This window comes from Triticum aestivum, chromosome 1D, assembly GCF_018294505.1.
Source record: "Triticum aestivum cultivar Chinese Spring chromosome 1D, IWGSC CS RefSeq v2.1, whole genome shotgun sequence".
Taxonomy (NCBI): Eukaryota; Viridiplantae; Streptophyta; class Magnoliopsida; order Poales; family Poaceae; genus Triticum; species Triticum aestivum.
The window spans coordinates 230,493,142-230,510,016 of NC_057796.1; the positions used below are offsets into that span (position 1 = coordinate 230,493,142).

General features: G+C 45.7%; 1 protein-coding gene across 1 annotated transcript; it reads left to right on the plus strand.

Annotated features, from left to right (window-relative positions):
• Positions 1-10,254: 10,254 nt before the first annotated feature.
• On the plus strand, positions 10,255-15,656 carry LOC123181159 (vacuolar-sorting protein BRO1). The gene is made up of 8 exons (XM_044593402.1): positions 10,255-10,988; positions 11,513-12,463; positions 12,619-12,708; positions 12,800-12,868; positions 13,628-13,768; positions 14,077-14,125; positions 14,664-14,767; positions 14,866-15,656. The coding sequence occupies exons 1-8, from the start codon at positions 10,320-10,322 to the stop codon at positions 15,409-15,411; spliced, it is 2,619 nt and encodes an 872-aa protein (XP_044449337.1). The 5' UTR covers positions 10,255-10,319; the 3' UTR covers positions 15,412-15,656.
• The last annotated feature ends 1,219 nt before the right edge of the window (positions 15,657-16,875 follow it).

Genomic DNA, 16,875 nt, shown 5'->3' on the forward strand with positions numbered 1-16,875 from the left:
TATGTTGGGTTATCAAGACCATGAGTTTCTTCAATAGGTGATGAATTAAAATCATATGTTTCTTCAACAGGCGGTAAATTAAGGCCATGTATTTCTTCAATAGGAGGTAAATTCTTAACATCTTCAGCTTTAATACCTTTTTCTTTCATAGATTTCTTTGCCTCTTGCATATCTTCAGGACTGAGAAATAGAACACCCCTCTTCTTCGAAGTTGGTTTAGGAATTAGTTCAGGAATTGGCTCAGGAAGTGTCCAATTATTTTCATTTGTCAACATATTATTCAATAGAATCTCAGCTTCATCCGGTGTTCTTTCCCTGAAAACAGAACCAGCACAACTATCCAGGTAATCTCTGGAAGCATCGGTTAGTCCATTATAAAAGATATCAAGTATTTCATTTTTCTTAAGAGGATGATCAGGCAAAGCATTAAGTAATTGGAGAAGCCTCCCCCAAGCTTGTGGGAGACTCTCTTCTTCAATTTGCACAAAATTATATATGTCCCTTAAAGCAGCTTGTTTCTTATGAGATGGGAAATATTTAGCAGAGAAGTAATAAAACATATCCTGGGGACTACGCACACAACCAGGATCAAGAGAATTAAACCATATCTTAGCATCACCCTTTAATGAGAACGGAAATATTTTAAGGATATAAAAGTAGCGATTTCTCTCATCATTAGTGAACAGGGTGGCTATATCATTTAATTTAGTAAGATGTGCCACAACAGTTTCAGATTCATAGCCATAAAAAGGATCAGATTCAACCAAAGTAATTATATCAGGATCAACATAGAATTCATAATCCTTATCAGTAACACAGATAGGTGAAGTAGCAAAAGCAGGGTCAGGTTTCATTCTAGCATTAAGAGATTGCTGCTTCCATTTAGCTAATAATCTTTTAAGATCATATCTATCATTGCAAGCAAGAATAGCTCTAGCAGCTTCTTCCTCCAAAACATAACCCTCAGGAACAATAGGTAATTCATATTTATTAGGGAGAGAGCCTTCATCATCACTATCATCAATATTATCAGTTTCAGTAATTTCATTCTCTCTAGCCCTAGCAAGTTGTTCATCAAGAAATTCACCAAGTGGCACAGTAGTATCAAGCATAGAAGTAGTTTCATCATAAGTATCATGCATAGCAGAAGTGGCATCATCAATAACATGCGACATATCAGAATGAATAGCAGAGGCAGGTTTAGGTGTCGCAAGCTTACTCAAAACAGAAGGTGAATCAAGTGCAGAGCTAGATGGCAGTTCCTTACCTCCCCTCGTAGTTGAGGGATAAATTTTTGTTTTCTCGTCTTTCAAGTTCTTCATAGTGACCAGTAGATATAAATACCAAGTGACTCAAAGAATAAGCTATGCTCCCCGGCAACGGCGCCAGAAAATAGTCTTGATAACCCACAAGTATAGGGGATCGCAACAATTTTTAAGGGTAGAGTATTCAACCCAAATTTATTGATTCGACACAAGGGGAGCCAAAGAATATTCTCAAGTATTAGCAGTTGAGTTGTCAATTCAACCACACCTGGATAACTTAGTATCTGCAGCAAAGTATTTAGTAGCAAAGTAATATGGAAGTAACAGTAGCAGTAGCAAAAGTAATATTTTTGGGTTTTGTAATGATTGTAACAGTAGCAACGGAAAAGTAAATAAGCGAAGAACAATAAGTGAAAAGCTCGCAGGCATTGGATCAGTGATGGAGAATTATGCCAGATGCGGTTCATCATGTAACAGTCATAACATAGGGTGACACAGAACTAGCTCCAATTCATCAATGTAATATAGGCATGTATTCCGAATATAGTCATATGTGCTTATGGAAAAGAACTTGCATGACATCTTTTGTCCTACCCTCCCATGGCAGCGGGGTCCTAGCGGAAACTAAGGGATATTAAGGCCTCCTTTTAATAGAGTACCGGACCAAAGCATTAACACATAGTGAATACATGAACTCCTCAAACTACGGTCATCACCGGGAGTGGTCCCGATTATTGTCACTTCGGGGTTGCCGGATCATAACACATAGTAGGTGACTATAGATGTAACGCCCGGATAATCAAACTACAGTGAACCTCTGCTAATGATGCCACGTCACCTCGGTTACTGTAATTAAACTCGCGTTGATTCGAAATCGATTCAAATTCAAATTTAAAACAAAGGCTAACAACAAAAGTTTTCAAATATTAAAACTAAATTGTTCGGGTTGTGCTAAATAATGTATAGGTAATTATGTTGGAGAAACCACATTTTTATAAAAGGTCTAAATGCACTTAAGTAATTAAAACAGTAGGTAAAACAATTAAATAAATGGCTTTTGGATTTTATAAAATAGTAAACTATTTTGTTCGGGGGTTAAACTTTTTGTGGCAGTATGTTTAGTGGTAATACTAATTCAGGGATCATTTTTGTATTTTACAAAACTAAGATAAAAATATAAATCAGTAAAAGAAAGATAAATAAAAAGTAAAGACAGAAATAAAATAGAAAGAGAAAGAAAAGGAACCCCCTGGCCAACTGGGCCAAACGGCCCAGCCGGCCAGCCCAACCGGCCCAACCGAGCAGGCCCACTCCCCTGTTCCCCCTTGTCGTCTTCTTCCCACGCGCCATGTTCCTCCGACCGCGCCATGAGCAGGGGTGCGTCCCCGTCGAACCACCTCGCCGTCCCCGTCGGTGGGATAAGGCAGCCAGCGTTGCGGCTCCTTGGTTCCCTCTCCCACTCGCCCCCCGCTCTCCTCCCAGATCTCCGCCCCCTCCCGCCCCAGATCCGCTTCTCCCCTCTCACCCGAGCGCCATCGCCGGTGTCCACTCGCGCCCTCGTGGCCACCGAGCTCCCCGGCGCCCAAGCTGCTGTCAAGGAGGACCGCCATCATCTCGTCCATCGCCTAAGCCACTGGATTGGAGCCGGCGAGCCGCCTCGACGCCATCTTCCTCGATCCCCTTCGTCGGACGCTGCCGCTTATTCCCGTCGATCCCCTCGACTCCGGCCTCCTCGTGTCACTTCGAACACGGCAACACCCCGATGTGAGCAACCGTGTCGTTTTCCCCTTAGCTTGAGCTCGATTTTGAGCTCCAGCGTCGTTTTAGTTTTTGGTTGCTCCGGCCGCCGTTGTTGTCCGTTGTTGTTCGCCGTCCGCTGTCGTTCGCATCCGCGCGCCGCCCGCCTCTGCCTGCTGGTCGCCGCGGCCCACCCTCCCCGCGCACCGCTTCCTAGCCGCACCCAGGCGCGCGACTGCTGCCTGCCCTGCGCCAACGCCGCTCACGGCCGCGCCCGAGCCGCCGCTGCTCCCTGCGTCTGTTTGCGGCTGCTCCTCTTACCTACTGCCGCTCCAGCTTGCCGCCGCTGGCTGCGTGCTGCTCCTGCTGCTTGCCGCGTACTGCTGCGCCGCTACTCCTGCTACTCGCTTCTCGCGAGCCGTTGCTGCTCCTCACTACTATTGCTACTAGCTGCTGCTCAATTGCCGCGGACTGCTGCTGCTACTGAACATGGCGATGGCCATGACTGAATGTGTTGTATGCGTGTGTGCTTGTGGCCGGCTGGGCCACTGTCCAATACGACCGGTCCTTGTTTAATTAGACTAGATTAGTTAGTGCTAATTTAGTTTAATGCAATAGAAAATAACATGTGATCCACCCCTGTTGATTATCTCAAAATAATTTGACTTAATAAAATAGAGTCCATGACAACTGGGCCCCCACTGGCACTGTTCACAAGTTGACCAGTCAAGTATTGACTGGGTCAACTTAGACCCTGGCCCCACCTGTAAGCCTCTGGGTCTAGCTGTCCATGGTTACACATGTATTTGTTGCATTTTATTCTCGAAATTAATAAAAAAATAAAAAGTCTAAAACTTAAGAAATTAATATAAAATAATCCGTAACTCGGATGAAAATACTTTGTACATGAAAGTTGCTCAGAACGACGAGACGAATCCGAATACGTAGCCCGTTCATCCGCCACACATCCATAGCATAGTAAATGCGCAACTTTTCCCCTCCGGTTCATCTGTCCGAAAACGCGAAACACCGGGAATACTTTCCCGGATGTCTTCCCCACTTCACCGGTATCACCTACTACTGCGTTAGGTCACCTCTAGCACCGCGTATTGCCATGTTACGCTTTGTGATGCTTTGATTGCTCTGTTATTTATTGTATTCCCCTTCCGTTACTTCTTTCCGGTAGACCCCGAGACTGCCGGCGACCCCCAGTTCGACTACGGTTTTGACGACCCCTCCTTCTCGGCTGAGCTTCCAGGCAAGCCCCCCCCCCCTTGATCACCAGATATCGCCTATTCTTCTCTATACTGCTTGCATTAGTGTAGTGTAGCATGTTACTGCTTTCCGTTAATCCTATTCTGCTGCATAGCCTGTCATTGTTGCTACAGTTGTCACCCTTACCTGCAATCCTAAATGCTTAGTATAGGATGCTAGTATTCCATCAGTGGCCTTACACTCTTGTCCGTCTGCCATGCTATACTACTGGGCCGTGATCACTTCGGGAGGTGATCACGGGCATATGACATATACTTTATACTGTTACATTACTTATGATACTGTTCGAAGATGGGGGCTGAAGGGGCAGGTGGCTCCATCCCGGTAGAGGTGGGCCTGGGTTCCCGACGGCCCCCGACTGTTACTTTGTGGCGGAGCGACAGGGTAGGTTGAGACCACCTAGGAGAAAGGTGAGCCTGGCCCTGGTCGGCATTCACGGATACTTAACACGCTTAACGAGATCTTGGTATTTGATCTGAGTCTGGCCATTGGCCTATACGCACTAACCAACTACGCGGGAACAGTTATGGGCACTCGACGTCGTGGTATCAGCCGAAGCCTTCGTGACGTCAGCGACTGAGCGGTGCGCGCCGGATTGGACTGGAACGCCTGCTAGGCTAGGTATGCTTCCGGCCGCGTATGCAACGTGCAGGTGTGCAATGGGCGATCGGCTCAGACCCCTACGCGCATAGGATTTAGACCGGCGTGCTGACCTCTCTGTTGTGCCTAGGTGGGGCTGCGACGTGTTGATCTTCCGCGGCCGGGCATGACCCAGAAAAGTGTGTCCGGCCAAATGGGATCGCCGCGTGTTGGGTTATGTGGTGCACCCCTGCAGGGAAGTTTATCTATTCGAATAGCCGTGATCTTCGGTAACAGGACGACTTGGAGTTGTACCTTGACCTTATGACAACTAGAACCGGATACTTAATAAAACACACCCTTCCAAGTGCCAGATATAACCCGGTGATCACTCTCTCACGGGGCGATGAGGAGGGGATCGCCGGGTAGGATTATGCTATGCGATGCTACTTGGTGAACTTACCATCTACTCTCTTCTACATGCTGCAAGATGGAGGTTGCCAGAAGCATAGTCTTCGACAGGACTAGCTATCCCCCTCTTATTCTAGCATTCTGCAGTTCGGTCCATCGATATTGCCCCTTTACACAGATACCCCTGCATATGTAGTGTAGATCCTTGCTTGTGAGTACTTTGGATGAGTACTCATGGTTGCTTTTCTCCCTCTTTCCCTCCTTTCCTTTTCTTCCTGGTTGTCGCAACCAGATGCTGGAGCCCAGGAGCCAGACGCCACCGTCGACGACGACTTCTACTACACCGGAGGTGCCTACTACTACGTGTAGGCCGCTGACGACGACCAGGAGTAGTTTAGGAGGATCCCAGGCAGGAGGCCTGCGCCTCTTTCGATCTGTATCCCAGTTTGTGCTAGCCTTCTTAAGGCAAACTTGTTTAACTTATGTCTGTACTCAGATATTGTTGCTTCCGCTGACTCGTCTATGATCGAGCACTTGTATTCGAGCTCTCGAGGCCCCTGGCTTGTATTATGATGCTTGTATGACTTATTTTATTTTTAGAGTTGTGTTGTGATATCTTCCCGTGAGTCCCTGATCTTGATCGTACACGTTTGCGTGTATGATTAGTGTACGATTGAATCGGGGGCGTCACAATAGACTTGCAAGATAGGATCAAGAACTCACATATATTCATGAAAACATAATAGGTTCAAATCTGAAATCATGGCACTCGGGCCCTAGTGACAAGCATTAAGCATAGCAAAGTCATAGCAACATAAATCTCAGAACATAATGGATACTAGGGATCAAACCCTGACAAAACTAACTCGATTACATGATAAATCTCATCCAACCCATCACCGTCCATCAAGCCTGCGATGGAATTACTCACGCACGGTGGTGAGCATCATGAAATTGGTGATGGAGGATGGTTGATGATGACGACGGCGACGGGTTCCCCTCTCCGGAGCCCCGAACGGACTCCAGATCAGCCCTCCCGAGAGAGTTTAGGGCTCGGCGGCGGCTCCGTATCGTAAAACGCGATGAATCCTTCTCTCTGATTTTTTTCTCGCCGAACACGAATATATGGAGTTGGAGTTGAGGTCGGTGGAGCGTCAGGGGGCCCACGAGGCAGGGGGCGCGCCCAGGGGGGCAAGCGCGCCCTCCACCCTCGTGGACAGGTGGAGGCCCCCCTGACGTGGATTCTTCTTCCAGTATTTTTAATATTTTCCAAAAATATGTTCCATGGAGTTTCAGGTCGTTCCGAGAACTTTTGTTTTTGCACATAAATAACACCATGGCAATTCTACTGAAAACAGCGTCAGTCCGGGTTAGGTCCATTCAAATCATGCAAGTTAGTGTCCAAAACAAGGGCAAAAGTGTTTGGAAAAGTAGATATGACGGAGACGTATCAGAGCACAATTGTGCAAAGGCCTCAAAAGCGATCTCATGTCCTCAATGACCGAGAGCTTCTCGTCGCCCTTCATCAGAAACAGGATAAGCATCACTACTGGCTGAAGCGATAGATGCAAAGCCTCTTGGTGGATGTCAATCGCATTCGCAACCTTGCCACCAAGAATGCCTTTGTCACTCATGAAACCTGTCGGAGGTCTTGGAAGAGTTTGACATTGCCGAGTGCTGAAGCAGATCTTCAAGACGATGGCTTCACTGAAAGATTCAAGTTTGACTCCATTCCTCCAAGAAATGCTGTCTTGCGTCGGACTCCCTCTCTTGAAGACTCCGACTATTCCTCCTCAGCTGCAACCGTGAATGCCCGAGTCATTGATGACCAAGATGATGCTACTTCACCACCTCCAACGTCGGCGCGTATCGACACTGCACCGCCAAACGCCAACGACGACCCTGCTGCTTCACCTACTCCTTCTGGGAACGAGTAGACACTCTATGTCTTCAAACCTTTTTGGTCCTTACTGACAAAAGGGGGAGAAGCATATGAGTTGATAGTCTTCAAGCGGGTCCATATGGGCGGTTGCTTTATATTTTGCCTAGTGTTTACAACTCTCGCTTTTGATACATTTGGTTCTTTGAGTTGTAACACTTAAACTTGATGGTCGTCTGCTACGTTTTCTGCTATTCTGTGATGCGATGATAAATTCCGTATGTGCGATGATAAATCCCGCACGAAGTCATATTGCAGACGTCCATTTTTCATTTTGCATGTCATTATCTTCGTTATATCATATCATGCATGATGAATTGTCTTCATAAGTTGAAAAGGATCTCCACAAGTACAACCTGCCATGTGTATTCGCATTCCAAAAGCAAATTACTTATATGCACATCTTCAATGGGAGCCTGTTGCTACTTATGAAGACAATACCTTAACCTTTACAATTTCACATACTTTTATCCCCGTTGAAAACTTCAACCAGTTTGTCATCAATCACCAAAAAGGGGGAGATTGTAAGTGCATCTAGTGCCACCCCTAGTTGGTTTTGGAGTATTGACGCCAAACCTGGTTGAGTGACTAATGTGTTTGTGAAAATTGCAGGATAACACAGGTAGTAGTCCCTCATTGATTCGGTTTACCTACCGGAGAGGACCCCTAAAAATGTATGAAGACATTGAAGAAAATGGTGGTATGTGAAGATATTCACATTGAAGACTATGACATGAGAAGACATCGCGTGAAGACTATGGAGCGCGAAGATTTAGTTGTTTAGTTGTTTCCTTTTCTTCTTTGTTGAGTCATAGGAACCACCGTACTGTTAAGTGGGGTCCCAGTGAACAAAGTCAGAGTGACTGAAGTGATGCTCAACCAAATCCTATGTCTTCGAGCGAAGACAATGAGAGCATATCTTATCCAGAGCTGGATGAGTCAGCTTTACTTGTAGCCCAAGTCAAGCTGCCGCGTGTGTTTGAAATCTGACCGTTGGAACACGTGTCAGTTCCTTAGTGACCCAGGGTCATTTCGGACAAATCAGGTCGGATTGCCTAGTGGCTATAAATAGCCCACCTCCTACACCATAAATTGGTGGCTGCTCAGAGTTAGTGCACGGCTTTTGTCGTTTGAGAGTAACCCACCTCCGGAGCCTTTGAGAGAGAGAAATCCTTGCGAGGACAAAGCACAAACACCCAGAGCCAAAGAGTGTTAGGCATCACTGAAGTCTTTCTGTCCGCGTGACCTGAAGACTTGTTACACTTGAGGACTGTGAATCCTCCAGCCGGTTAGGCGTCACGTTCTGAGCATCCAAGAGTCATTGTGGATCGCCGGTGAATGAAGTCTATGAAGGTTTGGAAGTCTACCTTGAAGACTTTCCAGAGTGATTGGGCGAGGACTGGGTGTCCTTAGCTCAAGGGGAATAAGGTGAAGACACGGTCTTCTGAGTTGAATCTCAGCCTCCCGAACCAGACGTACAGTTGTCACAGCAACTGGAACTGGTCCAACAAATCCTTTGTCCTCACCAAGTGACTGGTTCTATCCCCTCCCTCTCTTTACTTACAGTTTGTCTTCGTGAAGTCATTGCCTGCCTGCACTACCTGTTTGACTTCACTGTGTGACTACTATCGTTGTTTGGCTTCATACTATTTTCCATCCTGATCTTTAGTACCTAGCTGCTATTAGTCTTTGTGCTTTCACTTCATTAAATACTTGACTATAGCTTGCTTAGTGTAGTCTACCTTCCGCTGCATATCAATAGGTTCATTTCTATTGTTTGTCTTCGAAACTCTCATGTTTTGAAGACTTTCATAAAAATCGCCTATTCACCCCCCTCTAGTCGATAACTAGCACTTTCAAAAAGCGTCTTCAATATGCGGCTCTATCCTTGATGGGACCTTCGAGTTCCTCTAGGATAGTATCGCATATTGGGCATGACAATGTGGATGCCGGAGTGGCGGCTTCGGTTTTGGTTGTAGGTTGTTGGTTTCGGGTTGCTCGGGTGACGGAGCCATCGGCTCGTCCGATGCGCGGCCTCAGGGTTGACGTGTATGTTGCTGCTGCCCTGTTGTAGGTGTGTTATAACGGTTTTCGTTCGGGTTTTCGTTAATTAGCCGGGTTACACCTTTTTAACGAATAAAGGAGGAGATGGTTGTATTTTTTTAATAAAAATACATAACCTTTTTTCTTTTCCTATTACAACTAGCAAATAACTTGACCGACCAGCTGGAGAGATTGCGGCGAACCAATTTGTGGTTGGATGGTCAGGAGGATAATGATATCCTCAGCTCACCAGGGTTCAAGTCCTCGACTTGACATCGGTGTTTCTATTTTTCTGAATTTATTTCAGGCCTTTCAACGATGTGCGTTCAGTGGGACGAGATGTTCGCGTCGACTACGAAGGCGTATGTGACGACTTCGTCAATCTTCCAAGTGCTCATAGGGTCCGGGAGTGCTTTGTACTGTGCTAAAAACACACTTCTTTTCATAAATTATATAGAAAAGCACAACATTTTTTTTTCTTTTCCTACTACTCCGAGCACACAAGTCGACCGACCGTGTGGGGCTGTGGCGGCCAGCTTGAGAGATCGCCATCGCGTTAAGCCCGTTCGGCAAATTTGACAAATTTAACCTATAGACGAAATCAAATCACAGAATGAACTATCCGTGAAACTATTTCACGCGCCTGACCTTTTTGTGCGACGCCCGACACGAAGGCGCCACACTACATTGTGCAACGCCTCACAGATAGGCGCTACACGGCCAGCGTCGCACCCGTGTGATCAGAGCTAGGCGCCACGGGTCAGCCGCGTGAAATAGTTTCACGGAGAGTTCATTCTGTGATTTGATTTTGTTTATAGGTCAAATTTGTCAAATTTGCCAGCCCGTTCCGACAGCGTGGCGTGTCCCACTCCGTCATCCTCCTCTCGTGAGTCCCCAACGCGGCGAAGTATCTCTCCGCTCACCGGGCCCCGGCCGCAATCTCTAGTCTAGTCTCTCCAACGCGACAACTTCCAACTGCCCCCAAATTTCTTCACCTCGAAGCAATTACCCCCAACCCCTGACCCCGATCCCCTCCTCCTCCCTTCCCCCCCTCCGGCCACCGCGCCCCGATGGCGGCCAACGTCATGCTGGCGATCCACGAGAAGAAGGCCACGGCCGTCGACCTCTATCGCCCGCTCCGCCAGTACATCGCCTCCGCCTACTCGGAGCGCGACGCGGCCACCGCCGACGACGACCTCTGCGCCGTGCGCGACCTCCGCGCCGCGGCCGTCGAGAGCCCCTCCCTCCCGGACTCCTCCTCCCTCGAGCAGCGCCGCGCAGCGCTCCTGGCCTACGCCCGCGCGCTCGCCCTCGTCGAGCCCCGCTTCCCCATCTCCCCCGACCGCGCCCACGTCCACTCCCTCTCCTTCACCTGGCACGACGCCTTCAAGACCAACAAGAAGGTCAGCCTGCCCTCCGTCCACCTCGAGAAGGCCGCCGTGCTCTTCAACCTCGGCGCCGTCTACTCGCAGATCGCGCTCGCCGCCGATCGCACCACCGACGTCGGGATCAGGACCGCCTGCGGCGCCTTCCAGAGCGCTGCGGGGGCCTTTGCCTGGCTCAGGGAGAGTGGGGTCGCTGCCAAGGCCGTCGCCGCGGGGGCCACCACCGTCGATGTGACGCCCGACTGCGCGGCGATGCTGGAGAAACTCATGCTGGCACAGGCGCAGGAGTGCTTCTTCGAGAAGGTCATAGCTGGTGGGAAGCCGCCCGCACTATGCTCCAAGGTGGCGCGCCAGGTCTGTGCCTACTGTTCTATGACCTTGTGATTATCTCAGGGTATTGATGAGTCTAATTAAAACTAATAGGCAGCTTGGGTTGTTACCTTCTGCGCTCGTTTATACAAACACACTATAATTAGCAGCCATAAGTGAATTTGAACACTATGATATGACGTAGTTTGGGGAATTTGTCTAGTCAAGTGTTGACAGTTATTGAGTTTTACTATGCTGAACACCATGTTAGTGCAGTATGTTTATCCTGATATTATGACGAACCTGGTAACTCGTGCCATGATTAAGTCATTTGTTCTACAACACATTTTGATGAAGACAACCATGTATGATCGATTTCCCCGCTTTCCTTTGTCTCATATTTTGCAGTAGAGATTTTTTCTTAATCTAGTCCTGCTAGATTTGCTTGTTTTGGCAGAATTTGCATGTTGATGCTTTACAGTTAGCTCAACTTCATGATACCACATTCCTTTGCATTTCTGTAACTTTGATTTCAAATGTGCCATCTGCCTTACTTGTTGTGCTTTCAGGTGGGCGTATTCTATGAAGAAGCTTATGCAGCTCTCTGTGCACCTCCTCTTAGTCAGCACTTTGACAGGACATGGGTTTCTCATGTCCAGCTCAAGGCAGCTCAATTCTATGCTGATGCTTGCTATAGGTTTTCATTGGATCTTCATCAGCAAGAAGAAATTGCTCAGGAAATTGCACGCCTAAAGATTGGAATGAACGCCTTGGCTGATGCCAAGAAGGCAGCTAAGGGAGTTGCTGCGCCACTTCTGGATTCTGTTAATAAGCTGGAGAGTAACATGAAAACCAACTTGGATAGGGCCATGAAGGAGAACAATAGTGTTTATCTGATGCGGGTTCCAGAGGCGGGTACTTTGGGAGCTCTGCCTGCAGCTTCCCTTGTAAAATCTACTTCTTTGGCTGAAGTTCTAGATGCTAGCAATGAGAGGCTTTTTTCATCACTTGTGCCTGATGGCAGCATGAAGGCCCTTTCTAAGTACACAGAGATGGTAGATGATATCATTCGGACCCAAGCAGAGAAACTTCAGCAATCTAGTGAGATCACTAGAGTTAGGCTGAAGGAAATGGACTTGCCTGATTCTATTCTATCATTGGAAGGTAATGTCAGCATACCTGCAGATCTGAAGGAAGATGTTGAGGCTGTGCAGATAAGCGGTGGCCCTGCTGGCTTGGAAGCTGAGTTGCAGCAGCTGAGAGATTTGAATAGGGTCAATCAGGAGTTGCTTGTTCAGACTGAAGAGATGCTGCAGAAGGAGGCAAGTGAAGATGCTCAATTCCGGACGCAATTCGGAAGTCGTTGGACTAGGCCTCAATCAAGCACCCTAACAAAGAACATTCAAGACCGATTGAATCTTTTTGCTGGTAATCTTAAAAAAGCGGCTGCGAGTGATGCTTTGATCGAACGAGATGTGAAGGAGAGCTACCCCTTGATGTCTATTCTTGACAGAAGACCGGTAAGAGTTTAACACTATATCGAACTAGAATTACTCATAAGATTTCGAAACTTTCTTGATCTACTTCGCAATGAACTGCACCCTATTATTCATCACTATCAGTACTTCACCTCTTAGTTAGTTAAAACTTAAAAGATGATTTTATATGTCTGCAGATAGAGTCTGCACTACCAAGTATTTCAAGGCCTATCATGTCCTTGGATGGGAATGAAGATGCTATCGTTGGAGCCCTTAAACAAAGCTTGGTAATGCACCTATTTTTGTTAGCTGGCGAACATGTAGCAGGCTTGACTTGTTTCTTTAAGCTTGGTAAAACTAATTGATGTGTCGACACAGAGGCAACTGGAATCTCTTGGTGCACAAAGGGCAGGCCTTGAAGACCATCTGAAGGAAATGAAGAGAAAGGTACAATCCTTTCCTGTTGTGAGGCTTATTTTGATCTCCACATTCATAACCATCAAGCCTGAGCTCTAGAATGCCACCTAGTAATCTTCTGGTGCTGTATTTTGTTTGCTAACTGTATTGCAAATACTATAGTAGCGAACATTGGGTGCCTGATCTTGGTGATGAACTGCAAAATTATTATTTTTCATGTGAATATTCTAGCTGTCATCTACAGTAGTCGCAAGAATCCGTGTGCAATCCTTCAAGTATTCTAATTGTTCCATGTATGCTACATACATGTGAAACATTCATGTTTTACATTTGCACCTAGTATTTTAGGCAGTTTAAGAAGCTAGCGCGTCAAGTGCACCTTTCACTTGTTACTGCCCCGATGGAGTTTGGTAATTGAATAATCGCAAGCAATTTTCCAGTTATCATTGCGGTGGGCGAGTCGTGCTTATGTATGAGATGTTATGTTCATGGGGGTGCTATGCTAATACTAATTTGTGATAACCTTTAATGAAAACCTTGCATTTAGTTTGCTACTCATGCTGGAACAATTCATTTTCTGCTTTGCACTCTTGTTAACTTCCACCTCAACCTGTCGAGATTTCAGGGAGGTGTTGTGACTTCGCTTTTCAAGTTTGGTGGTCCTTGCATAACTGAATTTGATGTTTGCAAGAATAGTAGTATACGTATGTAACATGTCTGTGATGTTGTCTACAACTCTACATTGATTTTGTATACTGAGATTTGGGGCATTCATTCATTTTATGCTAGGATGATATACTCCCTAAGTTGATGGCTGGTGTTGGAGCACATGATGATCTTTTTAGGAAGGAGATTGCGAAGTACGATCCTATCTGTGCTGAAATTGCTGATAACATTGTAGCACAGGAACAATTATTGTTGCAAATACAGGTAAAGCCCCAATTCCTGATAAAGACTTGTTTAGTCTACTCTGGGACAAATTTTGTTCTGGTAGTTTGGTGCAGACATTCTTTCTATATTTTTACTTAGATATAGCCCATTGATAATGTTTGTATATATTAAGAGAAGGTGTAGAAGCATTAACGATTTGCATCCAATATGTAGAAGCGTCAATGATTTGCAACCAATATTGGCAAAGAAAGCAAGACCCTAAAAATTATTTCAAACAATTTACAATGCTACATTTGACGTTCTTTCTTCCTGTGTCTAACACTACTTGTGTTTGGATCCTCCCACAGGAACAAAATGCGCAATTTGCTGCTGTATTCAATCTAGATGATTACAAAGGTAACCCTTTAAATTTCTTCAGCAATGGATGGCAGATGTCCAGCACTTGTGACTTTAGAAGTGGCTTGATACAATCTTGAATGTACTGAGTGTTGTACGGTTGTACCAGCAAATGATTTAGGAACGATTTCTCCATTTATATTCCTTGTACAATTGGATTGGATACCTATTGTTTCGGTCATACCTGTGACAGTTTCAGCAATTTTTAATCTTAGTTATTCGTATGATTATGTTCTCCCTTTGACCACTTTAAGTACTTAAAGTGGCAGGCTAGGCATTTGCTTGTAAGTACTTTTTTCCCTTCCGTGCATCATTGTTAGTAAAGTTCCTTCAATGGATACCACTTCTGTTTACTCCTATCTTAAGTTCAAGTACGAGCTTTGTTGACACTTCTATGCAGCTTCGAAATGATATCCCAGTCGGAGTTCTTTATGTGCAGTATTTATGTGTGTTCTTTTGTTTTGTTTATAGGCCTGTAATACAAGATGCTTTTCAATCAACCAATTATTATCCTGATTTGTGGAACATAACTTTTCAGTTGCTCGTGAGAGATGTTACAAGCAAATTGCTGCAGCTGTTGCTAAATACCAGGCAATTAAGAAGAACATGAATGACGGCCTAAATTTTTACGTGTCTTTACAGGTTTGTGTGACTGCATTTTTCTTCCTCCAATGATAATATAAATGGTGATGACTCCTGTTGGTAGAACTACTGATGATGATACTTTTGATCCTTGGCAGGATGCAACCGGCAAGATACAACAGCAGTGCAGTGACTTCATAATGACGCGAAACATCCAATGCCGTGAAATGATCGAGGACGTGCAAAGAAAGTTAGCAGGTTTCAACTTGTCATCTTCCAGCCACAACACTAACACGCCGAGGAGCTCTTCTGTTCCACCGGATCAGCACAGTCCATCACCACCGCCACATGCTCCTCATGCTCAGTCCTCGTACGGTGCTCCACCTGGGGGCGACCCGAGGCCAGTTTACTCCCAACCAGAGTCAAGACCTCCGTACTCGCAGCCATACCCCACCTATGGTGCGCCACCGCAGCAACCTCCATATGGCGCAGCACACCCTGGTCAGTACCAGCAGCACCCGCAGCAGCATCAGCCACCTCCTGGCCATGACTATGGCCAACCGGCGTATCCCGGGTGGCGCGGGCCGTACTACAATGGGCAGCAGCCACAGCCGCAGCAACCAGGGCCGTATCCACAAGCACCGTACAGTGCCCCAGGCGCGTACCCTCCTCATCACCAGAGCAACTACTACAGGCCTCAATGAAAGACCATCTTGGTCTGGAGGAACGATTTGTTCTCTTAATTTTTCTCGCGGATATGTGTCCTTGTGGATTCCATTCTTGTGTATACTGGCATACTGGTTACGAGTTCCGGCGGAGTAATGTCAATTGTGCTCGGGTTGGTTAGGCGGTAGCCTGTATGATATGTACGTGTAATAATGCAATTGGCGTGCCATTGCTTGGCTTCAGTATTGGATTATGGAAATGAGGAACGATTATTTTTTTCTCAGCCTCCGCTTGGATGCTTTGTTTAACCAACCTGGCGAGGGGAACTGAAACGTCAGGTCACTTTGGTACACTGCGTATCTAAAGTGAGTAACCTTCCAGCCTTTCTATTTTGTTTAGAGAGAACCAATGCATATCTCGTCAGGTACAACCCATTGTACATACTACCTACATTCATGCATGCATTGATCGACAAATATTATTCTGCATGAACGGATATAAAGTTTTGATGTACTCCCTCCCTCCGTTTCATAATGTAGTGCGTATAGAATTGTTGAAAAGTCATGCTTTGCACCAAGTTTATAGAGAAACTATTTATATCTACAATACCAAAAATATAAAATACGAAACTACATTTTATGATGAATTTAATGATATGTGTTTGACATTCTAGATACAAATATTTCTCTTCATAAACTTGATCAAAGTTTGTGAGGTTTGGCTTTAAAAAAAATAATATACGCACTGCATTATGAAAGGGAGAGAATATATGAATTATGGTGTAGTCTGCAGTGTTCAAGTACGACACATGACATGGTGGTGGTGGGCGCAGCGGGGTAGAAGGCATGCGCCAAGCCGGCCAAGGTGCCAAGGTCTACAAGTCTGGCTCCGACGGTGTGACACTGGCATGCGGCACAAACTACTTCATCAGTTCATCTACAATATCCCTGTACACTGCCAGTCTGGCATGAAGACCGCCGTCACTGCCGCCTAGCCTCATCCGTCCATCTATGACATTGATTATTGTTGTATGGTGTCTGTTGTTTGATTTCAACTCGTGCGTGTTGTTATGTTGTGCCATATGTACTGATTATGTATTCATATTTAATTCAATAGAAGTTACATTTTTTCCAAATGAGATTCAATTGCAGAAAATAATATGTCTGGTTTATTCGGCACAACTACCGGTTACAAGAAAATGAGAGGTGTATAAAGTAGCGAAAAAGCAAAATATATTCACATCCATTAGGTGGGGACCGGATATATTTTATTGTTGATTTGTACGACTAGTATGGTTTTTAGGAGTATTGCTCTAAGACATTTTGATGTTGTGTAGCATGTGCTCGACAAAAATTACCCATAAATCATACATATTATGGTGAATTTTAATAATAACTATTGAGTTTTGCTTTAGTACCCCCTCTTCCCAATTTTTTTGCACGAATCTTAAAAGTTACTTAAAAGGGTATTCTCGTACATATTCAGGATCAACTGTAAACTTT

Coding starts and splice junctions, on each gene's coding strand:
- LOC123181159 (XM_044593402.1), top strand. CDS start 10,320: ATGGCGGCCAACGTCATGCTGGCGATCCACGAGAAGAAGGCCACGGCC. Junction 13,769..14,076: donor AATTATTGTTGCAAATACAG/GTAAAGCCCCAA, acceptor ATCCTCCCACAG/GAACAAAATGCGCAATTTGC. Junction 14,126..14,663: donor CAATCTAGATGATTACAAAG/GTAACCCTTTAA, acceptor ATAACTTTTCAG/TTGCTCGTGAGAGATGTTAC.